The sequence below is a fragment of the Balaenoptera acutorostrata genome, chromosome 1, assembly GCF_949987535.1.
Source record: "Balaenoptera acutorostrata chromosome 1, mBalAcu1.1, whole genome shotgun sequence".
In the NCBI taxonomy this organism is placed as follows: Eukaryota; Metazoa; Chordata; class Mammalia; order Artiodactyla; family Balaenopteridae; genus Balaenoptera; species Balaenoptera acutorostrata.
In genome coordinates, this window is record NC_080064.1 from 901,066 (window position 1) to 925,089 (window position 24,024).

At 51.3% G+C, this 24,024-nt stretch overlaps 1 protein-coding gene across 5 annotated transcripts in view; it reads right to left on the reverse strand.

Moving 5' to 3' along the window:
• Positions 1 to 3,261: 3,261 nt before the first annotated feature.
• GNB1 (G protein subunit beta 1) overlaps positions 3,262 to 24,024 on the reverse strand; it is a 92,816-nt gene continuing 72,053 nt past the window's right edge. For 4 of the 5 annotated variants that reach the window (XM_057550309.1, XM_057550297.1, XM_057550299.1 and 1 more), the window contains 8 exons: positions 23,284 to 23,390; positions 19,068 to 19,131; positions 17,806 to 17,968; positions 9,402 to 9,468; positions 7,723 to 7,924; positions 6,870 to 7,086; positions 5,198 to 5,313; positions 3,262 to 4,943 (listed from right to left, as the gene is read on the reverse strand). In XM_057550309.1, the coding sequence (XP_057406292.1) occupies positions 5,207 to 5,313; positions 6,870 to 7,086; positions 7,723 to 7,924; positions 9,402 to 9,468; positions 17,806 to 17,968; positions 19,068 to 19,131; positions 23,284 to 23,354 (891 nt within the window). In that variant the 5' untranslated portion in view covers positions 23,355 to 23,390 and the 3' untranslated portion in view covers positions 3,262 to 4,943; positions 5,198 to 5,206. Of the gene's footprint in view, positions 4,947 to 5,197; positions 5,314 to 6,869; positions 7,087 to 7,722; positions 7,925 to 9,401; positions 9,469 to 17,805; positions 17,969 to 19,067; positions 19,132 to 23,283; positions 23,391 to 24,024 lie in introns of all 5 variants that reach the window. The other variant, XM_057550293.1, reaches the window with a different exon arrangement.

The window sequence follows — 24,024 nt, forward strand, 5'->3', positions numbered from 1 at the left end:
GGAACCTTCTAGAGCACGGACAGTCTGCAGGGAAGGCGGCTCTGGCCTGGTAACTAGCCAAGGTCACACAGCAGGCACCCTTCCTGTGCCCTTTCTAAAAGGAACTTGTGCAGGTGTGTGTCTGTAATCATGGCAGTCTATCCATTCTGGACCTCAGGCAGAGACCTTGGGCAGGAGCACTTCCCCATTTCAGAAATGAGAAAACGGGGGCTGTGGCTTCCTTCATCCGAGCCTGTTGTGCAATCTCCCAGCAGGCCCTGGGCCCACCCCGGGGGATTCCGGAGCCTCCCACTCACACCCCGCAATCCAGAAGGCCAGTGCTGGGAGGGGCACTTTAGGGCCTCTGGAAGGTTCCTAGAGGAGATCCTGCTTGGGCTGAGGGCCAAGGCTGAGCTGGAACGAGCCGGGCAGCAGTGGGGACAGGGAGGGGTCAACAGCAGGGACGCAGGCGGGCGTGGGGGTGGGGGATGGGTGCCAGTCAGGCCAACATGGGCTGTGGGCTGTGGGCCGGGCAGACGATGCTGGGTCTGCTTCAGAGGGTCTCAGTGTTCAGGAAAGGCCAGAGGTGTAACCTTTCCCAGTGCCAGAGGTGCAGGATTCTCTTAATCTGGTATTTGTTTCTTTGTGTTCTTTTTCTTAAACATGGCTCCCATACTGTTTAAGCTTTAGACCCCCCAAAACCTGGACCCCTCCTCTTCTGAGGGTTGAAAGATGGGGGACCACAGAGGGTGCAGTGGATAGGGCTGCCTCTCCAAAGCTGGACTCATTCAGGCAGGGGGGTGCCCTTGGACTGGGGGTGCAGGGTGTGGAACTCCTCTTTGGGGTTCTGCTCCCAGCTCTTGGGGAAGTAGGCCTCAGCCGTGCCTGGTGGAGGGGAATGGGGTAGAGGGAGGCTGCCCAGCACCCAAGAAAGGAAGTGGCCAGGGGCCTGGGTGACGGGTGTGGCCGGGAGGCACCGAGGCTCCCTGCGGACAGGGAGTGTCTCAGGCTACACAGAGGCCACCTTCCCCAGTTCCGGCCTCCAGCCAGCATGCCCTGGACAAGTCTGGCTCCTTCTGTCCCACTTTTCCCAGCCCTCCCCAGGGGCCAGTGTCCGGAATCACGGACTTGGCAGTCTCCTGGTTGGGCTGGCTTTGGGGTCGGGCAGCCCCTCTTCCTGCCGGGCCACTAAGTGCCAGGCACACAATACTGCAGGAAACAAACCCTCCAGGTGCTCGGGTGGGGGCGCGGCCTGCTGAAACCCAGGAAGAGCGCTGCCAGAGGGAACCTAGGCCGAGGGAACCGGGCGGGCGCGCGAGCCTGGGCGGGTGGGGGGGGGGGTCTCTGAGAGCGAAGTCGTGAGCAGCCCCTCCCTGCTCTAGCACCTCACAGACGTGGGACTCGCCACACTCTCACAAGGTGTCTAGGAGCAGGTGCTCTTGTTGCAGTTTTCACACGGGGAATCAGAGGCAGAGAGGCCAAGTAACTGGCCCCAGATCACACAGGGAGGACGTGAAGGGGCAGAATTTGGCCGGACTCTACGAGTGGGGAATGGTGGGGGGAGACAAGCAGAGTGGTGAGGGTGGGGTGGCCTTTTCCTGCTCTCACACATTAGGAGGAAGAGGGACCGTCGGGGGGGGGCACGGGGGCGCCGAGGACCCCGCTGTGCGCTCCGCGTGAAGGGTCAGGCATCATGGGTGCTGGTGCCGGGTGGGGTGGACACCTCGAGTGGATGTGAACACTGGGTGCTGGAAGAGGCGGTGAGACCTGACATCGGGGCGCAGGAGACCCTAGAGCTCCCTGCAAGGCCCCAGTTCACGTCCAGCTGCCGAGGGTCTGGCTGGAGCATGGACATCGCACCTGCAACAGGTGTGCCCACCAGAGCCAGCTGCTACCTCAGACACTAGGGGCGGAGGCTGCAGATGAGGCCGGAGGAAGGAAGGTGGAAGGGCAAGCACCCTGGAGGAGGGTGGGGCAAGGAGATCATCACTTCCCAGGTGCATCCAGGCCCAGGAGGCTGAGGGGTCCCGGGCCTCAAGCGTGAAATCCGAGGCTCACGCCGGGCAGCGCAGTGCGGAACGCGCTTCGCTTCGCACCACCGCCTGGCTGTCCTCTCAGTGCCCCCGGACACCTATTTTCAGTGACCACTTTGCTGAGGAGGTGGGACGGCGGCCTCGAGGCCAGCAGAGGGGCTGAGTCTCAGTTCCCCTGGCCCCAGCTCAGAGGGCACCCAGTCTAGCCAGCCCTTGCTGAGGCTCCTGTGCCCACCCTGTACCCGAGGGTGGCTGATAGACATGTCCCTGTGCCAGGATAAAGGCTTGCTTCCTGACCCCAGGAGACCCTCCCTCCCAAGGACTCAGGCTGCCAGCCCAGGGAGCACCTTAGATGCTCTCTGGCATTTTGAGACAGCTGGCAGTGTTAAAATGTGCAAAGAGCAGATTTATTCCAGAGAGATGCGGGGGAGGAGGTTGAAACCTGGCAAACCCACTGTTCGGGCTGTCAACCACCGGGAAACCGCGCCCATGGTCCTTGTAGGAGAGACCCCTGCAATCGCGCCAATCCCACCCACCCCTCCCCACGGGCAAGGCCAGGAGGACCGACTGCCTGTGTCTTCCTGACAATTGGAAAAGGGAGCTTCAGGAGGGAATACTTCCCCCTGAGAGCAGTCTTCACTTACTTATGAGTCTGACCCGTGGGAATTACCAAGTTACCTTTCATAACCTTACACAGAATACTTTGGACTAAAAGAAAATTGTGTCCTTTAGCACAAAGGCACAGAAGGCAGGGCTGGGGTCCAGGGAAGCGGTGGAGTGAGGGGCTTCCTCACTGACATGCAATGAAGTGTTTGCTTCTCACGGGTGTGGGGCAGATGCTCATTTTTTTCTTGCAAGATGCAGGTCTTTTCATTCGGACAAAGATGAAAACTGTTCTATCATCTGAAGGGAAGTATGTCTCTGGAGTAACGTCCTTAGTATCTTAGGGAGGGAAGAGTAAGGGAGGGCCACCAGTAGGGGCAGAGGCTCAGAAGAGGAGAGAAAGGCAGGACAGCCGCTCGGGAGACTGCCACTGCCGGGGGATGAGAGGACCACGGTCTGGGTGGTGACAGGGGGCCGGGGCTGGCGGGGTGCTGCTGCTCTGCAGGCCCATCTGAGGACCGGCCGCTCCTTTCATGGACTCTCTGTGAGGGGGACAAAGCACGTGGGCAGAAGAGGGGGCACCAAGGGGAGGGCAGCTGCCCCCCAGACACCGAAACAGCCCCACAAATGAGCAGCCACGCCAAAATCCCTCATGTCAAATGCTTTATTACATCTTAAATAACAGTACAGTGAATATAGGATCTATCTTGCATCCAGCTTCCTTGCAGTACACTGACTTTAAAATTAAATACAAAAGGTGAGGGACAGGGTGCAGAGAGCTCTACAGGGGCGCCGAGGGGGGCGGGGGCGGGGTGGGGGTGCTTGTCCCACTCTCTGCGGGTCCAGGGTGCAGGGCACACAGGATGGTGCAAACACAGGATGGAGAAGCCACTGCTGCCTCTACGGGAGTGCTTGGTGCGGGGAGGAGGCCCGCGCCGTCCCAACGCCACTGCTCCACACTGGACGCGCACAAAACCAGGGACGTCTGCGTGTTAGAAAAATGGTCTGCCTCGGTGCAAAAGGCTGGTTCCACGGGAGAGCCGGGGTCTCCATTCCCTGTACCACCCCGCCCCACCCCCCAATTCCAACAGCAATCGTTTGGAACAGGACTTGTTTTTAAAGGAATAAAGAAAACAGTGAATATCCCGCTAGGTGAGTGTGTAGAGCCGCTGACTGCACGGCTTCCGATGCGATGCGTGTGCACAGAGGAGCAATGGTTACAGCTTTAAAGAGGTTATTTCTGAAAAGAAAGAGAACATCTAAGGACTGAGTCCTATATGCACTTTTGAGCATTTCTACAGCATGCGATTCTAAGAGTAAACCCACCCGATATGGCAAACGATCAAATTTTTTAAAATTTAACTTAGAAAGTTTGAGATCATTATTTTCAAAACATTGATTTGTACATTGTTTCATACACAAATAACTGACTGACTATCCAAGCACAGGACGGGCACCTCGCTTGAGAACAGAGGCTCCTGACGGTCAGGGTGGGGCACAGGGTAGTGTCGCGCTGTTGCTGTTGTACGAACTTCCCTCCAGCTTCACAAGGAGACCCAAGGTGAGATTAAAACTGAACTGAGAAGGTAGAGGGGGCGGGCTGGGGCGCAAAGGTGCCTGATGGTGTCCACTGTTCGTCCACGGCGCGTGCTCGGTTCCTTGACTTCTCAGCGTCATCCTTCTATGCCGTGTGTGCACACAACGATCACGTGACACGAGACGAAAAGTAAAAAAACTAGGGACTAAATTTACATCATTCACAATTCCAGAGAGGCTGCACTAGACCCTCTTTCTCTGTTTAACTACTGAACAGAAAGGAATATATTTTAAGAAGGAAATATGAATGTCTGCAAAATCCTGTTACAAACACAACCTGAAACTTAGAATCAATTACAAGATGAAGTCCTCAACTTGTTTTTCATGAACATCACAAAACAGTATCACTGATCTAGAATTCAAAGAAACTAGTAAAAAAGTGTGTCTGTCTTACAATTACACTCAAGTTTACCTTCTGGTTAACATTTTTATTATAGTATTTCCTTTTAAATTCATTCAAGACAAAAAAAAAAAAGAAAAGAAAAAAAAAAAGAAAAACAAAGACAATGGTCCCGGAAGGAATGCACGATTTGTTTTAGTTTACAGCACAGAGATTCTTCTCTTAATGGGAATTGTGCTCTTGGTTTCAGCAATAAGTGAAGGGAAAAGGTCTTGCCCTTTTGAAGTTCTGAGGGGTGCAGGGCGTCCGCGTTAGTAGGGGTGGATTGGAAATGCTATCACTGTAACGCTCCATGGTTGGAATGGTCTTCCAGTCACAGCGGCGTCCACCTGCTGCTTTAAACAGAGTTTAGAGAAACGTGAAGAGAAACGGAACACCCTGGTGCAGGTGCACAGTCAGTATGACGGCTGCACCCGCTCGCGGCTGAGGGCACAGAAGTGCTCCAAGCAATGCAAGCAAGCAGGTGACACCAATGCTCACCTGCCCACAAGTCCAGATCAACTACATCCAAATTAATCTTAGAAACCCCGACCCACAATTTCATACATAGAGCTACAAGCAGGAAGGGCACGGGGCTGCTCCTTACCTGTTGGTGTTAGTTCCAGATCTTGAGGAAGCTGTCCCAGGACCCTGTTGCCACGGCCATCCCGTCGTCAGTCACCCCCAGGCAGCTGACGCGGTTGTCATGCCCGGCCAAGACCCCTGGGAGCAGATGACAGCATGGTCACCCCTGGATCCAGCCACTCCCTGAAGCAGACCCAGAAGCCCCCAAGGTTCAGTCCCTGCCAGGCCTCAGTGGTGAGGAAAGGACACCAGGAAGGAGAGGAAGCCTGGTCAAGTGGAAACTAAACTGAAGCTCACGCCCACTCTTGTCCAAGGCGAGGAAGGGTCAGCGTGCTCCTCTCCCATGGTGGACGTGCCCACGGCGGCGGGAGGGATTCAAACAGAAGGAAAACACACTGGAGAACCTGGCAACGTGTCTGTTATCAAGACACGTGGATAACAGCATGACAACAAGGAACATACACAACTGAAAGGCACAAACACACCCACTCAACAACCTAGGGCCTCTTGCACCGATTCCTGAACACTCCCGACAGTAAAAAGCTTAAATAAAAAATGCAACAGGGGACTTCCCTGGTGGCACAGTGGTTAAGAATCTGCCTGCCAGTTCAGGGGACACGGGTTCCAGCCCTGGTCCGAGAAGATCCCACACGCCGCAGACCAACTAAGTCTGTGCGCCACAACTACTGAGCCTGGGCTCTAGAGCCCGTGCGCCACAACTACTGAGCCCACGTGCCACAACTACTGAAGCCCGTGCGCCTAGAGCCCATGCTCCACAACAAGAGAAGCCACCGCAAGGAGAAGCCCGCGCACCGCAACGAAGAGCAGCCCCCACTCGCTGCAACTAGAGAAAGCCCATGCGCAGCAACGAAGACCCAATGCAGCCAAAATAAATAAATAAATAAATAAATTTATTTAAAAGAAGCAACAGAAAGCACAACAAAAATACAGCACGAGAGTGAAGGCTGTAGGCTGCTCTTCATTTGTTCGTGATGCCCGGGGCCTGGTGCAGAGCACAGAATACAGAAGGTTGGTGATGGACGCTGAGGGAGGGCCTTTGGGATATCACAGAGTGAACCCCACCCCCCAAGACAGGGCCTCCTGTTGACACTCAGCAGTCATTAGCCAGAAAGTTCCACATTTTTCCAGAGGAATCCGAACCACATCTCAGAGCACCCCCATGCGCCTCCTGCACTCCTCTGAGTGTCAGCAGGCACTGTCGGGGCAGAGGCCGCGGGCGCCGGGGGCACGTGGGGGAGCAGGAGAGGCAAGAGGGGCTCAATGCAGAGCGGGAAGCAGATCCACCCAGAGCGGGAGGCCAGGGGCTCGGAGCCACGCTCCCTTCCCCACCCTCTCCGGCACTGAAGACTCCACGAGCATCGATTCATGCGCCTGAACCCCCGTCTTCAACGCTGCAAGTTCTAATCTTTTGCACAACCTGCGTTTTAATGCACTTGAGAGCGACACACCTCTTGCCTGCCTCTCACGTGTGAGCTCCAGTCTGTGCTTCCAACATGCCCGACGGGAGGGGGGCCGTGAAGACCAAGCGGCTGGCCCATTCCTGCCCACCGTGTGCCGCCGCCGAGAGCCCACCGCCACTGGCCTGCCTCCCGTCCCCGTGCCGGGCCTACACGTCTCAGCTCGCGTGCGGCCCGTCCGCGCTGGTGAGCCGGCGAGGCGCAGCAGCTGCCTACCTGCCCTGTCGGCCTTGAGGGCGTCCCAGACGTTGCAGTTGAAGTCGTCGTACCCTGCGAGGAGGAGGCGCCCGCTCTTGGAGAAGGAGACGGAGGTGATCCCGCAGATGATGTTGTCATGGGAATAAGTCATGAGCTCCTGATCCGCACGGAGGTCGAACAGCCTGCAGGTAGCGTCGTCCGAGCCAGTGGCAAATGCATTGCCGTTTGGAAAGAACTGGAGAGAGAAAGCAAACCAAGACGATTTGCAAACGCACAGAAAGAAATACTGGAAACGTAAACTGCCCGACAGCAGAGCGACTGCGGGCCCCGCACGGGGGTGGCGCGACGTGCTCGTCCTCCCCGAAGAGCCGGCTTCCCCTCCCCACCCCGTCCTCCCAAGGGGGCAGCAGGAGCGTGGCCATCACCGACGGGCTGGGCTCCTTGCAGGCCGCCGGCCACCAGGCTGAGCCCGGGGAGGACGGCTCCTCGCGAGGCCGGGCCCACCGGTCAGGGTGCCGGGGACAAGGGCAGGCTGCCTCAACCGCCGCGCCCCGCGCGCCCCCGCAGAGCTGGGCCAACGGGCTCAGCTGCGGCACTGCCTGTCCCCTGACGGGGGAAGCCGCGTGATACAGTCACTGGTCACCCCGAGACCGGGAGATACGCCAGGCCTCAGCAAGGACAGATCAAGTCACGGCTAAGTCTCCCACAGGGAGTTTTTTTCAATTTGACTGTATCTGCATAGAAGAGAGAGGCCATCTAACCCTGAAAACATTTCCCAACTTGAAGATGCAGCCCGTGGCTCCAGAGCAGGACTCTAACGTGCTAACGGCTGGTGAAGGGCCCCCGACCCGCACCTCGGACCCCAACTCACACAGATGGCGTTGATGTCGGACTCGTGGCCGGTGAAGGTCTGCCGGCACATCCCTTCTCGCACGTCCCAGAGTTTGGCTGAAGCATCACAAGCACCAGAGACAAACAGTCTGGTGTCCGGAGCAAGCGAAAGGCTCATGACATCGCCGGTGTGTCCAGTGAACGTGGTCGTCTGCTGGCCGGTCTCAATGTCCCACAGGGCACTGGAGCAGAGCAATGACAGCGGTCACCCCACTTGCTCAGGAGACCAGTCCCGTGACAAACGGTCCTTCAAACCCCCCAGGACTGCAGTAAACGTCTGCACTTAAGACAAATCTCAAACCTGTAATGCGACTTTGTTTAGAGGGGTTTGTTACAAAGCAAACGAATAAACACAACAAACAAACACAATACAGATGAGCACACGCCCACGGGCTTTATGGTAACTGTGATTTCCACGTCAACTCAAACACCAACAAAAGAGGGAGCCCAAGTCCCTTTCAAGGGGGGATGCATGCAGCCCCCGCGTGGGCTCAACGAGGGGCAGCAGGAAGCTCCCGGCTGCCATCCCAGGCTGGACAGAAAACGCGCTCTCTGCTGCTGCCAGCTCCATGCCCTCCAGGGTCCCACGGGCTGGGATGAGGAGATGACGGCCCTTAACTGGGGTCACTCAGCAGCAGCAGAGCTAAGCTCGGGCCCGCAGCCGTCAGCGCGGGTGGCTACACGGAGGGCAGTCAAAGGTGAGACACAGCAGCACCGCGAGGACAGCAGGTGCTGTTTCTGTGCTTCACCCACAGAAGCAACGCCACCGGAAGCTGCTCATTTCCCGTAAGCCTCGCAGAAAACCTGGCTCAGCCCAACCACCCAAATCCAAGCGTGCAGGGCCCCTTGCTAGGGCCTGAGGGATGACAGAAGGAAGCAAGACATTCCCAGGGTCTGAAAAACATTGCTCATGAATGAAAAAGCTTTCAAAAATATCTTCTAATACAGAAATTCTTCCCCAACTGACAGTCCAGATAGACTATAAATCTTTGGTAAACCTATGGACATACATAAAAAGGACACCTTATGAAACAGGACCCAGCCGGGGCACCCCCTGCCCCCTGCGTGGCCCGCTGGCTCCTGACCACCACATGCCTCAAAGGACCAGAATAACCCACAAGGAGAGTTTAAGCCTAAAATGACTCAACTATCTAAAGATTTAAAAGCATATGCTTTGGTGCTTCGAGTGAAAACATTACAGAGGTTTACATAGTCTATCCAAAAATAGGGTGAAACTCTAAAAATTAATTAGTTTGATATAATTCACGTGAAATTGTGACAAGTGACAAGCTTTTTAAAGCTGTGCTCAGAGTCCACAGTGAGGCAGCGCTCGCCTAAGAGAGGGAGTAAAGCACACCCACTCCCCCAAGCGCTACTGAAAGGTAGCCTGGAAAGGTAAAATATGCAGGGGGAGAAAAGAAAAGGGGGCATTTCATGCAAAACTGTAGTTTCAAAATCAGTTCTTAGCTGTTCAAAATTGAACTCTGAGCTTTAAAATCTGCACAGAGCACCATGAACCCACCCATCGCTCACTGCCACCTGTGTCTGAAGCCTCCTGGCCATTTCCAGTTAAAATGGCCTAACTGAGAACTCCCCTGTGTCTTGAGCTACGGGCCAAGGCGAGCAGCATTAAGACAGGTCTGGCGCTCAAGTACTCACCAGGTGGTGTCTCCAGAGCTGGTAACAATCTGATTGTCATCCAGAAAACGGCAGCAGGACAGGTAACCTGGAAAACAGACCCACACGATGGCCCCAGCCTTCGAGCCCCCGACTCTATGATCTCATAAATGGAAAAACACGTTGGCAGAGCAACTATGGCGGGAAGGTCCACAGCAAGGGGAAACAAATACCTAGTCCACCACCCCCTGGCCCCTGCCGTGTGTGCTGCAAAGAGGAAGAAAGCAGCACAGACAACACGCACTGCTGGGCAAGAGCCAGAGCCCGGACAGGTCGGTGCAGCCCCAGGCCCAGAGGACCGGACTCCGGGTGAGCACGGCGCCCCAGGAGGCTCGGGAGGCAAGCGCACCCGTCCGCCCCTGCCCTTTTGGACACGTTGGGAGGAGCAGGGGCAGAGGGTCTGCAGGGGCCAGCCAGAGCCAGAGATGAGGATGGGCGTGGGGGTGGATTTGTTTTCTACGGGACAAGCGCTGGCGTCAAACATCAGCGTGGAAACAGCTGCGTCTCCTGAGCGCCCCCAGCCACCCCTCTGAGCACATGGGAGGCGAGGCAGAGCTGGGGCTGAGGCCAGATGCCCAGCCTGGATCAGCTTTTGGAATAAGAAAGGGCAAACACAAAGAAAATCCATTTTGCGGGACCTCCATGTGACTTCTACTGAACTAGCCCTGTTTACCATGACCTCTGCTTTTGTCTTAGTGTAAGTGACCCTGAGAACTGCACGTGCAAGGTAAGCACACCTGCCCCCGGAAGACCCAGGGGATGGTGGCAGAGCAGCCCCTGCCCCCAGCAGGCTGGGCTCTTGCCAGGGAGAAGCATGCCTGCCAGGTCTTCCCAGGCCACACCAGAGCCACGTGTGACGCTGTGTGAATCAGTAAGATCAAAGACAAAACACAAAGAGGAGGCCCACTGAAGGCTGCTGATGTGGAAAGTATAAGAATATTGGGAAAATAAAGCACTTATCTAACATATTACTGTACTGTCTCCCATAGAAAAAAGAGAGAGAGAGAACAATTTCAAAATATCAACTACGTGCCTAGACAAGGACCTGTGGTCAAGTGCTCCCTGGAGGCCACATCACGTCCACAGGACACCAGGGACCACACGGGCGCCCTCAGCCGCCCTGAGGGGCTCTCTTCCCGCCGAGTCTCAGCCCAGGTTCCGCCCTGAGAACAGCACTTACGTCCTGGCACACTCTCACCCTCGCTCAAGCCAGCCTTCTGGGAACCAGCCCTGGGACCCTCACACCCGCCATCTCAGCACTAGGCTGTCTGACTTGGGATCACAGCAGACAGGGAGGAGCATCGTGGAGACCCCAGCACCACCTGCTCTCACACAGGGCCAGAGAGGGGCACTCCTAGGTCAACAGCACAAAGAAACACGACCTCAAAGATGACCTCTGTCCCACCTCGTGCAGGCGGTGGTCCAGCCCCAGGGAGTCCACGAGCTTCCCGCCCCAGGACCAGAGGCTGCCGGCTACAGCCTCGGCTCTCGAGCACTAGCAACCTGCGCTGGCCTCTTCAGGGCCTCAGATGGTCAGCACACGTCAGCTGGCTGACCCTCAGGAGCCAGGCAGGCTGCGGGAAATGACCACATCTACAAAACCACACACAGTACCTGGGGATCACAAATGCTGTTAAGACTCCAAGACACAAGCAGATGAAGAGGAGGGGCGGGGCAGCGCACACGGAGCCCGGCCTGGTCCTGGGGCGAGGGCGTCTCAGGGACCTAAGAGACTGCGTGGGGAGAGCACTGGGGTGGCTTTGGTGTTCGTTTTCTAACTTCCTGTAGTTTGAGCTTTCAGAATATACACAGTTGACCCCGAACAACATGTGGGCCGGGGGTGCCAGCCTCCTCGAGGCTGAAAATCTGCACAGAACTTAGAGTCGGCCCTCGTGACAGCGGTTCCTCGGTCTCCTTGGGGACGGAGCCCACCTGGGCTCCTGTGTGCTGTATTTGGAGAAAAACCTCAGGTGTAAGTGCACCAGTACAGTTCAAACCTGTGTTGTTCAAGGGTCAACCCTATCCAAATACTACTTTTCATTAGGCAAAGTCAGAGCTGCTGGCTCATAACTCACTTTTTTGGTCTCTGTATTTTGTACATCGAGGGAAAAAGACAATAACCAGGTGGATATTATATTTTTTACAAAAATCTTTTTTCCTCCCAGAAAGAAAAGGTGAGAACCAGCCTTTCTCTTTATATTTATTTATTTGGCTGTGCCGAGTCTTAGTTGCGGCATGCAGGATCTAGTTCCCTGACCAGGGGTCAGACCCGGGCCCCCTGCACTGGGAGCGCGGAGTCTTAACCACTGGACCACCAGGGAAGTCCCGGAACCAGCTTTTAAATTAGGTTAACAAACAAGTACTGAGCATCAAGGCTCAACAGCCCTGAGACGGGAACTCACCAACCATGAACACCAGACCGTCCAGCCGGCGGGCTCGGCAGCCGACCCCACAAGCCCAGCGTCCCAGGAGGCCAGTGACGCCCCGTGTGCACGGGGGCCATCAAGGGGCACCCGGGCTCCGGGGAAGCCTGCGGGGCCGTTCTCGCTGGGAGGTGGGCAGTGGCTTCAGAATAGGCCCGATTCTCAGCGCAGCTGCTAACCTGCAGTGCATGGTCCCGTGAGCTGGCTCACGAGCCCCAGCCTTCCCAGAGGAGCTGGGATCAATCCGGAGAATCATCGGGAGGAACAGCGCTGTCTGCACATTTAAGTTCTCAATGAACGGTGGCAGTTACTGTCTTTGCTTATGTAAGAGCGAGCAAACTCCCTGAAGGGGCTGTGTGAGTGTGTGTGTGTGTCCTCAGCAGAAGGGTGGCTGGCCCAGTGGCGCTGCTGCCTTACGAAGGCCTCCAGAGGGGCAGGGAAAACAGACCCTGACAAAAGTGGGCACGAAGTGTGGAGGTGCCAGGCCTCACGGAGACAAGTGGCAGTGGGACACAGGCGCACTGGGGACAGCCTGGCGCGGGGACGAGCTGGCAGCAGTCCAGAGGGGAGGAGGCTTGAAGTGAGGCAGGGCAGGCGCTCAGGTCAAGGACCCGTGGGAGGGAAGGGGGACGGTCTCATGACAGTGTGTCGCTGAATGGGAACCTGGTCCAGAGAGGCAGACGAGCTCACCTCCTCACCCAGAGGGCAGCTGACCCAGACGGCAAAGCCGAAGACCAGTGTGCACAGACACGTGAGCCGCTGCGAGTGCTGCCCCGGACCAAACGGCTCAGCCAAGGGAACTCACCCCGAGAACACAGTCATGGCCTGAGAAGTCACTTCTCTGCAAGAACAGTATTTACAGCCACAACACGCGCACTAGTGCCAAGCTGGGAACTGCTGCAATGACCGACGACAGGGACAAATCAGCGCACCTTACAACGGAACCCTCTCCAACTCTGCAGGACAACACTGCAGTTCTGGATGGGATTAGAAGTTAAAAACACAGAAGAAGAAATGTTACTTTCCCAACTTTCTACGGTGAATCACGCTGGCAGTCTTAGCCCAGCCGGCACCTGGGGGAGGCGGGGGCAGCTGGCTGGGCGGGGAGGGAAAGCCGCCGACCCACTCGGAGGTGCACAGGGGAGCAGAGACCGGGAGCAGAGGGTGCGTTCTCTGAGCAGCTCCGTGAAAAGGAAAGAGCTACAACGAAGTAACATGAAGGCCTGCGAGCGAGGAAACGCCACCCCAAAGAGACAAACCCAGAAACTGCTGATGCCAAAGGACAAGCACCTAGCAGCAGGCCGGGTGCATCCGTCCACCCGGAGGTTCACGCATCCTCTCAGGCTGAATGCAGGCACAGCCAGGACTGGTGGCCAGCCCGGGAGAGGGGGCTCTTGCTGCTGGGGGGCTGAGCCGGCGGCGCAGTCTGTGAGGTCAGGAAGTGAGCAGTGGGGTCTGAGTTTCCCAGGCCGCGCCCACAGAAAGCCTACAACTGCCGTCACGTTAACTAACTGCCAGAGAACAGGCTGCCGGAGAGCAGCACAGTGTGGCCCGGAGCAGAACTGCGGGACACGTCTTTCCTCCCAGAGCGGGGCCTGCTGGCGCCTGTCAGGAAAGAAGCAACTAACAGGCCAGGGGGCCCGTCCACTGTGCTTTCACGTGCATTCAAGCCCTGGGCAGCATGGACAAATCTTCCCTGGAAGATGAAATTTTCGCCACCGCAAGGGCTTCTGGCAGGAGTACAAGGCAGTCATGTCACCCCCAGGAAACCTCTGGCTAAATTCTTGACCATGGCGATCTCAGAAAGGGTAAATGTGTCTGCACTGCGATGGGAGGTTTACGAAAGGAGAATGAGCTTTTAGGGAATTACTAATTTCTCAAATATACAATCTAACGCCTTTGTATTATTATTTTCACCAAGAGAGCACTCGGCAAGTTTTATTCTATACGTGATATATTCATAGTAACAGCAACAATGATAAATGTTCCGTCTCAATCGTTGTGAATTCATTCCATTAACCATTTCTAGAGGGCATCCTTTACTCCTTAAGATAGAAACTTAAAAGGCAAAACACCAGAAGACAGAACGCCATCTGATGTTTGCTCTCTCAAGTATTGCTAGCGTTTCCAAAGCCTGGGTGGCCAACTCTAGAGAAGGAAGCTTCTGTTTGTTCCATATGGGCCCTTGTATTTTCTGGAAACAACAGCAACACAAAACTGACCACCAAGAGCCTCTCTCCTGAAACTGAGCGCAGAGGCTCGACTCCCGCCCTCACTCCATCAGACACCATCTGAGGGCTCGGGGAGACTGCTGAGAAGAGCACCAAGATGGGTTTTCTGCGCAACTGAGTCTCTAAGACTCTACGACAAAATGTCCCAACCACAGCTTAACAAAGAGCTCTCAACTTAAGGCTCGGGCCAGCGAGAGACGCCTGAGTGATGAGCACTCGCGTCACCCGACGGAGGCTTAGAGGGACCGAGACAAGATGTAGACCGCCCGTCCTCAAATCTGCTGAACCCACTAACCGTTCACACCTTTACCCCCCGACTAAAGTGAGGCTATTTGAATTTATCAAATTTTAACCTTTATTGATGTGAAGCTGAATTATGTATCATGTCTGAAGAAAGTCACAAATACTCTTAAGAGGCCAAACGTTTAAAAAAACACTACCACTCAACTCCCAAAGAAGTAAAATTTCATGATACATGAAGGAAACAAAATTTCTAAAACATTCTAATATTAGTTTATTTTTTTGTTTCAGCAAATAAAGTGTTAAAAAATTAAAAAGATTTAATTAAAAATGGAAGTCCATACACTGAATCTGATAATAAGAGATTGGTAAACAGTAAGAATGTGTTTTTTAATGTGCTGTGAGTTCATCAACACTATAAGCAAAGTGGTTTAGGAAGGGTGCTCACTGGACAGAATCCCCAGTTTACAAGGATGGGGCAGGCAGCCTAGGCTGGGTTCCGAGAAGGGGGGGTTCCCACCCCCCAGGAGCAACCTTCCCACAGAAACCATCACAAGCTCTGGACAAATACAAAAACAAAAACCTGAAAGCACTGGAAGCAGAAGCAGACAAACCGAAGGGGAGCCTCTGCACTTGGAAGGAAAGAGAGGCGCTGGGTGAGCTTGCTTTTCAACAAGCTCGTGTGCCCTGTGCCTGAGAGCACGCCCCCTCTTGCAGCCACACCTCAGATGCAGATCTATGGCCCAACCTTCTTGAACAGCCAGTAGATAGGGTTCTGGTCAACCACAACTGGAAAGTGAAAGAAGGAAACCTAGAAAGGAGAAAGCCACAGAAGGCCCTAAAAATCACACACCTACTGCCCTAACATCTGTCCGAACCACACAGGCAAGACAGCTGCTCCCACACGGCTGTGTGGCTGCTCCCAACGGAACCAAATGGCAGAGCTTCAGGGGAACAGAGTCTGCACAAAGCCCAGGACACAGGTCAAAATCCCTAGATGCACCAAGAAGCAGGAAAATGTCACCCATATTCAAGAGAAAAGAGCCACCAGGACCAAACCTCAAGGGATTAGTTGCTAGAACTGGCAGGTAAGAATTTTAAAGCCAGCTCTTGGAACTATGCCCAAGGATCCTAAATATGCTCGTAATAAATAGACAGGAAACGTCAGCAGAAAAATAAGAACTATTTTTTTGAAAAAGCAAACGAATTCTAGAACTGAAAAATAGAACATCTGGCATATATGGCTTGCTGGGTGGTCTTAACAACACACTGGAGGTGACCGAAGTCGCGTGTACTGGAGGACAGCTCTGGAGAAGCGGGAGATGGAACAAACAAGAACAGAACCGTAGGAACCTAAGAGACGATGTGAACATGAACCCACTGGAGTACAAGAAGACAGAGAACAGAGAACAGAAAATGGATTTCTAATATTTCCCAAATTTAGTGAAAGACAAAACTTGACAAATTCAAGGTGCTAAAGCACAATAAACAAAGGGAGTCACGCCAAGGCACATCACAAACCGTTAAAAAACAAAGGAAAATCTTTAAAGTGCTAAAGGAAAATAATGCCAACCCAGGATTAAATATATCCAGCAAAAATTTCTTGAAGAATGAAGGATAATCGACATTTTCAGATAAATGAAAACAGAGAGAATTCACTGCTAGGAGACCTGCACTAACAGTAAAAAATGGTAAAGCAAGTTCACCAGGCTGAAGGGAACCCGAAGAAAGCTCACGTCTTCAGGAGGAATGACTAGTGCTACCGATGGTAAAGATTTGAGTAAATGTAAAAGACGATTCAAACTTCTTCAAGTGGCTAAGAACATTTAAAGGAAAAATATACAACAATATATTGTGGGGCTTATAACACATGGAGATGCAACACCTACGAAAACTTCATAAAGAATGAGGAAGGGCGGAAAACGGGTATTTATGGCCACAAGATTCTTGTATTTCATATAAATGGATACAATATAACTCTGAGTGCACCATGAAAAATTATGAATGTACATTGTAATCCCTACATAACCCTTTTTTGGAGGTAACCAGAAAAGCCAACAGATAAAACTAAAGTAGAATTCTAAAAAATCAAGTAACCCAAAAGAAGGCAGGAAAGGAGAACACACCATAAAGTGAGAGAGCCAAATTCCACTGCACCCACACCGCATGAAACAGAAATGAACCCCATACTATTTGAAAGGCAGAAACAGAGTGGATAAAAAGAAAGAACCAACTGTGTGCTGTCTCTAAGGGACTCTGTTTATAAATACAGTTAAGTGGATGGGAAAAAGTACACCATGCAAACAGTCGGACTAAGAAGGCTCCAGCCTTCATTAACCTTCATTAATGTCCAGCTACATTAACATCAGATAAAGCCGACTTTCCAACAAAGAAGGTTCTGAGAAAGAGGGTCACTTCATCAGGAACATACGACAGTCATGAACATACCTTCTACTAACAGAGCTCAAGATACATGAAGCAAAAATTCCCAGAATGAAGGGAGAAATACATGAATCCACCCCTGCCTCAGCAACTGACAGAAATAAACTAAAGACAGAGAATATGTGAACAGTGTCAAAGTCCTGCTTTGACGAACACGCTGAGAACCTGCCCCACAGCCTAGACTCCCAAGCGCGTGCGGCGTGTCATCCTCAGACCACCCGCTCCACTGGAAGCAAGTCTCCATAAATGTGAAAAACTGAACTGGTACAGAACATCTTCTCTGAACATAATGGCATTTGATTAGAAACCAATAACAAGTTATCAAAAGGGTATTAAAAATATTTCCCACTGAATGATAATACAGCTAAAGCCACGCTTAGAGGGTAATTTATAGCTTAGAGGGTAATTTATATTTGAAAAAGTAGGAAGATCTAAGTTACTACTTTAAGAAGACAGAAAGTTAAGAAGGAAGCAACCCCAAAGCAAACAGAAGCCAAAATAACATACCACCCAACGCTTAGAGCTGGCTACGTTCAGAAGTACTCAGGCTGAAGGACTCTGTTCTGCTTCCTGTGCAACAAGAATGCTAGTCATTATGAAGGATGTTAAGAGATCAGTAAGGGTGTATCAATATGTGGATAAATACGTGTGTGTGTGCATAGGGAGACACGTGTACGCTCATGCATGTTTAGATTAGGAAACCCTTCTGGAAAGGTGTTCAAGATGGAAGGAGGTTCAGAAGGAGATAACAGATCGAACTACGTCCTGTTACAAGACCTGTTAAAAGACAGGTGGCTGCCAGCTGTTACGGAGTGACCTATGTTCCCAAAATCCTTGAAAACGGGCCACTACAGTGACTTATATCCAAAGGCTTCTTACTGTTAAAGGAATATCAAGGCCTGTGTTTGATTTCATTTTCAGAGTATTTCTGGCCATTGCTGTAGCCAATCTCATTAAGTAATTATTGAGAAGGGGTGAGTGTCCATAAGCATGTAGCTCATGCGAGGCACACAGCGTATACAACTTCGAGGTTATGATGAGAACATGTACCTGTATGTCCAGCCAGTTCACGACTCACACGTACATTCCCTTCACGAGTTTTCAGATTGTAAATGGAGCAAATGTTATCCAGGCCACCGCAGGCCACATAGTTGCCAGAAGGGGCATATGCACATGTCATGACCCACGAGGAACGCAGAGGGATGGCATGAACCTAAATGACAGAACACACATGATGCAAGCAAGCTCAAGGTCAAAAACATTAACTACTGACACTTATGATCCTGCTTCTAGTCTTCAACTTTCACTGCACAGCAAAACAGTGGCCAAAATTATTCTGAAAATATTTTATATGTGTGGGCAGTCAGATAAAGTAATAATTTAATTAGAAATCCAGTGCTGCACACCAATTTAATGCAGTTTTATTTATTTATTTAGGCCACACCACGTGGCTTGTGGGATCTTAGTTTTCCAACCAGGGAGCGAACCCAGGCCCTCAGCAGTGAAAGCACGGAGTCCTAACCACTGGACTGCCAGGGAATTCCCAAATGTAGAGTTTTAATAAAGTCATAACTTACAGTTAGGTAGGCACGTAAGTAATAGCAGCATAGCCTCTCAATCACAATTACATATTAAAAGGAAAACATTTCACTGGCTTGTCAAAATGGCTATAAAATTCACTTAGAAAATAAAGCATTTTTAGTGAAGTAATCAAACTAGAAATTACTGTAATTAATCCTACCACACACCTCCCTGTGTTTGAGATAGATTTGTTGTAAGTACTGGATTCTGTTATACACATGTGGTATCCTCCAGTAAAATAAAACTGAATTTTGTCTGTTACACACGTTTAGACCAACGATAGTACTTTTTTCATTCAATATGATACAACCCTGGATTGAATTTTTAAAATAATTTAATTTATACTTCAAAGTATAAACTCTTTCAAATTATTTCTTGTAAAAACTAGTTAACTAAACGGAAAGCTGTATTTCTGTATTTTTAAATAAAGCATGAGATTTCCCAGACTGAGCTAAAATTGGACTCCAGTTCCCTAGAAACTTGAAGGAGGCTCCCCCAACCTGCTCTGTAAAGAGACGACACATCACAGCAGCACCGTGCTGGCCCAGCAGCACCAGTGACACGTGCCAGCCATGTGACTGGGCTTCTACCTGACCCATATGACTTTACACAAAAACAAACACACTGTGCTCCCCCACCCTCTCCTGTTATACATTTTATGTAAGTGAACCCAGAGTTTAAACACCCGCCTTTCCCGGGCCGCTTTTCAGGGAAGGGTTTGCAGTACCTACCTTGTTTGTGGTGTAGCTATCCCAGATGATAAGCTTACCATCCTGTGAGGCACTAACTAGAAGCCTGGAGGAAAAAGAAAAAAGCAAACCATCAGTACCACACCAACATGGGAAGTCACCCAAAGACAACAAATGAAAACTAAACTTTAGTGATGACTAACGCACTTCAACATTGTATTTGCTGACAAAGTGCACTTATTTATAAGCGACCCCCGCCCAAAAAAAGGTTCTAATTGTTAGACCAACTTCGAAAGCATGAAAAGAAAATATTCCCAGCGATAACAGCTCAGGTTCAATCGTGCTTGTCTTCAGGTGAAGACCTGGCCACAGTCCCTCGGCTGGTCAGATGAGACAAGCTGGTTGCCTAGAACTGCTTCTGTTTGTTTTCTGTTCACCGTAAGTCATATTTGAGACCTACAGATCTTTCTTTCATGACTCAAAGGTGGCAGAAAATATTTAGTATATAATTTTCTGTTCCATCCTGACACGTAGAAAGCCTAAATATAAAGGACTAGTAAGTTTTTAGATATTCAAAATTTGAGACATTTCTCACCAAAAATACCCCATGAAAATTTCCCAGACTGAGCCAAAATGGGACTGCAAGGCTCTTACAAACATTAAGGAGGCACTCCCTTTCCACCTGCTTTGCAAAGAGATGACAATCTAAAGCACAGCTGTGCCTGGTCCCACAGAAGAGACTAGTTAACTATCATGAATATTTTTCATAACAATTTTCTTGCTCTGGTCAACTGTGCTGTTTGGGATCTGTGTCTTGAAAAGGTGCTCTGTCTGTATTTGCAGAAAGAAGACAGGAAACTGCAAAAGGAAAACATGACTAATGGGCAAAGGAATTTCAAGTGAGAGTAAATTCAGGGAACCACCGCTACTCATAAGATATCCTAAGGAACTCTGTTCTACAGACTGTGCTGTTTTCGAGGAACGGCAAGAAGGCTCTCCCCATAATCCCATGCAGAGATACGTGTCAGCATGGTAAATAAGGAGAAGGATTTTCAGTTTTAGAGATTTTATCAAAACACAGGTCTCAACCCTTTCAGCTGCAATATACTTGGCTTCCTGAAGTGGTCAAAACCTGGAGGTAAAATCACTCGAATCCCTGTGACGACTGGTCCTTTTCATCCAACTCTACGCTCTGATGCACACGCTTCTCAGGGAGCCAGCAATGAGTCTGGCAGGGAATAAATACGTACTCAGCACTGCATGAAAACCTTATCCCAGAACTGAACTACGTGCAGGCTCCCATCCTATTATTCTTTGGATGCAATTTCTTAAAGTAAATCCCTGCATCGAGGTACAGTTATAAACATATTAGGCACTTGAAAGACCCCACGTAATCGGAACCAGGGTCGCTCTGCGGCTCTATTTCCGCCAGGCTCCTCTAAGCACAGGCTTTGGATGAACATCAGAGCTGACGTAAAGAAGCTCGTCCTCCGGGAGGGTCACCTCTAGAAAGGCCGCCTGGTCGGAAAGCTTACTATGTGCTGACGCGCCCCAGGGTTAGAGAGACATTAAGCAGCCCCTGATCCTCCAGAAGGTGAGAAAAGACACACCTCTTAATCCCCAGTAGGACGACCGCTTGGGACCTGGTTCCTTCTGCCTCCTAGAGCTCTCAGTTCCCCCGAGGTGCCACCCACCCAGAACACAGAGTCAAGAGCCAGGAGGATGCCCAGGGCTCCAGGACACTGAAAACAGGGGTTAAGTAGATAGAAGTCCAGATCCAAAGGCCTCAGGCCCTTCATTTACTCTGAGGAGGGAGGACTCTCAAGCCTCGCTGGGTTAGCAGCATTTCACTCTCAATTATAACACTTCAGCAGACTTCAGAAAGGGGAGATAGGGCTTCCCTGGTGGCACAGTGGTTAAGAATCCGCCTGCCAATGCAGGGGACTTGGGTTCAAGCCCTGGTCCGGGAAGATCCCACATGCCATGGAGCAACTAAGCCCGTGCACCACAACTACTGAGCCTGCGCTCTAGAGCCCGTGCTCTGCAACAAGAGAAGCCACCGCAATGAGAAGCCCGCGCACCACAACGAAGAGTAGCCCCCGCTCGCTGCAACTAGAGAAAGCCCGCGCGTAGCAACGAAGACCCAGCCAAAAATAAATAAATAAATAAATTTTAAAAGGTGGGGGGAAGTTTAGCATTAATTCATGTGACTGAAAGAGACTCTCAAATGTTATAAAAAGTAGACTTTAAGTATAAAAAAATTACAACGTATTGATAAACATATTATAAATGCATACATAATATGTACTGACACATGCATATACACAAACCTCACTGTGGGCATCTTCTATAGTTTTAAAAGAAAACTGCTAATCAGTGCAATAGTTTGAGAGTATCCATGAATTATACAAACATGATCAAATAACTGGCATTCCCAAATTATAGCCTTGAATCATGAAAAAAGGTTGTACAATTACCTTTGTTTATGAAGATACCTTAAACAAAATGTACATCCAAAATAAAAATAAACTTTCTTTCGACTTTAAATAGGCAAAATTTTACCTATTTTACCTCTCCAGAAAACACGGCTATCTACAAAAAAAAAAAAAAAAATCTCTGAAGGGCTCTGGATAGCAAAGATCCTCTTTGGTTATCATTTTTTGTTTTCCTTGTTTATGATTGTAAAATACAGCTCTCATATAAGGGCATTATAAAAATAACTGTCGTTTGAAGAGCAGCTTTAAAACAAATGCCCATGTACCCAGGACGCTGTCCAAGAAAGAGAACAAGACCCACGCAACACCCAACAGCGTCTCCTGGGTCTCCCACATCACCCCTTCTCTCAGGGGTGACCACGACTCGGAATGTGGTGCTGCTTATTCCTGCCTTTGCATTCGTTCCTTCAACCACAGGGCTCTTGAGGCAGAACTCGTGTTGGAACCAGAGGGCACGCAAAGCCTGGCAGCGGTGATCGGGACGCCTGTGAGATCTGGTGCTGCCGGCCCCCGACCTCCCCTGAGCCCCTCTCCACATCACCACAGCTCTGGCCACACACCTGCCTTAGTTCCTTGAACACAGCTCTTGGTCACCTCTCAGGGCACAAGTGACACGTCACTATCCATCCAACATCCTGTCTAATCAGGACACTGATGTTCCCACAGATGGAGGAAAGACCCAAAGGTAAGATACTGTTTGGTTACCATCTACTTTTGACAATAAATTCTAAGGTGGATTGACTAGTAAGGGCATTTTTCTTTCTTTTTCCATTTTTATTCTTTCTGATTACTGCCATCATTAAAATGATCTAAGTTAGCTCTCATTTGCATTTGGAATTATATGGGATACTCTACAGAACAAACTAAAAATAGACTCTTTTGTTCTGTAGCTGTTGACACTCTAAAGCAGGCAATTTCAGGAACAAAGAAAAAACCAACCAAGCAGACAATTCTTCTCTGATAATTAAACATGAAAAAAATGCTACTCTAAGAAAGGCATCTGAAATATCACATTAGCTATTTGAAAGAACATGTTACAGTCACAAAGTCACACAGCATTTTATGTAATTATTTGGGTGGAAAAGTGGAGAAAGACTTCCCAGCAGCCTCTAAAAGAGGAACAGAAAAGAGCTGAATGGATTTCATTTCAATGCTGCTGCAGGTTAAGGGCAAGGGGAGGAGGGACTGGAAGGGCGATGGAGATGAGGAGCCTAGAAAGAGGTCTGAACACGGGGCAGAATTCAAGGTAGAAAGAGTGAGAGGCTAGAAAAAAGGGAGGTGGGGCAGACAGGCCGGGGAGAGGCGGTGACAGCAGCAACGACCAGCTCAGACTCATGCAGGAACCTTGGGACACGAGTCGCTGTTCTAACCCTCCAGACACGGACACCGCAGGAAGTGGCTTCTGATCCCTGAGCTGGGGCACCGAAACCAGGAGAGGGTGTGGCCAAGAGGCCACGAGGAACAGGCTGGAAAGAGGAGCCACGGCACAGAGGACAGGTCACCTCCCCAGGGTGGCATGGGCGCCGAGCCGCGGAGCTGGGAGGACAAAGGCGAAGGGAGGGCTGTGAGGAGGTGACGGTGTGCGGTCGGCCGAGGCAGGCGGGAACACAGATGGAGCTCGGGCACCTGGGCTGCTGTCTTGGCCTGCTCGCACATCTGATGCAAATGCCAAATATTTTCTTTACAAGTCACAGCCAATGAGTTCAGGTTATTTTCTCCTCCGTGCACGTGTCAAGCGCTACGTGTGCCCATGCCCCACACACCTGGAATCCGTGCCCCAGTGCATGGCGTAGATTTTGGCCAAGTGCCCCCTCAGCGTCCTCCTGGTACGCATCTGGATTCTTCCCACTGGGTCGACGTTGTTTGTGATCTTAAAAATAAAAGTGACTGCAAATTAACATCGTGTGATGCGTGCTCTCCCCGCGAGGCCCCTCCCCTCCAAGCCCGCCCCACCCCCTGGCCCCGACGCCCTGGCCTCGGCTGCGCCTGCCCTGCCCCTTCCAGGCCGCCAGGCCTCGCTCTGCGATCTCTCCTCTCTCCCAGGGCACCTACCTTCCTTCTCCCAGTTCTCGGAAGTCCGCTACTCTACCTGTTCTCCAGGACCCCCGTCCCCTCCCACCGTGCGTAGCAGGCATGGGGCTGGCCCAGAGCCTCCTCCCCTCCCGTCTCTGCTGTCTCCCTAGCTGGCCACCCGGCCCAGCTCCTCCTGGCCTGCGTCAGTCCCTCACGGGTTTCCTCCGAATTACAGCCTCGTCAGCCTACGTCACAATCTAACACAGGGCCCCAGCCTTACAGACTGTCCAGCGACCAGGCTGTGCGCTGAGCTGGACAACGATGGAATCTCCTCTGTACTCTGTAGCTTAGGGCACAAAACTATACATACAAACCTGCTGTTCACTCCAACATACAAGAACCTGACGTTAATGATTCTGGGTTGACAAATGGAATAAGCGTATCACAATAATGGGTTTTAAAAACACGTACAGTCCAAAGTGCATTTGAGA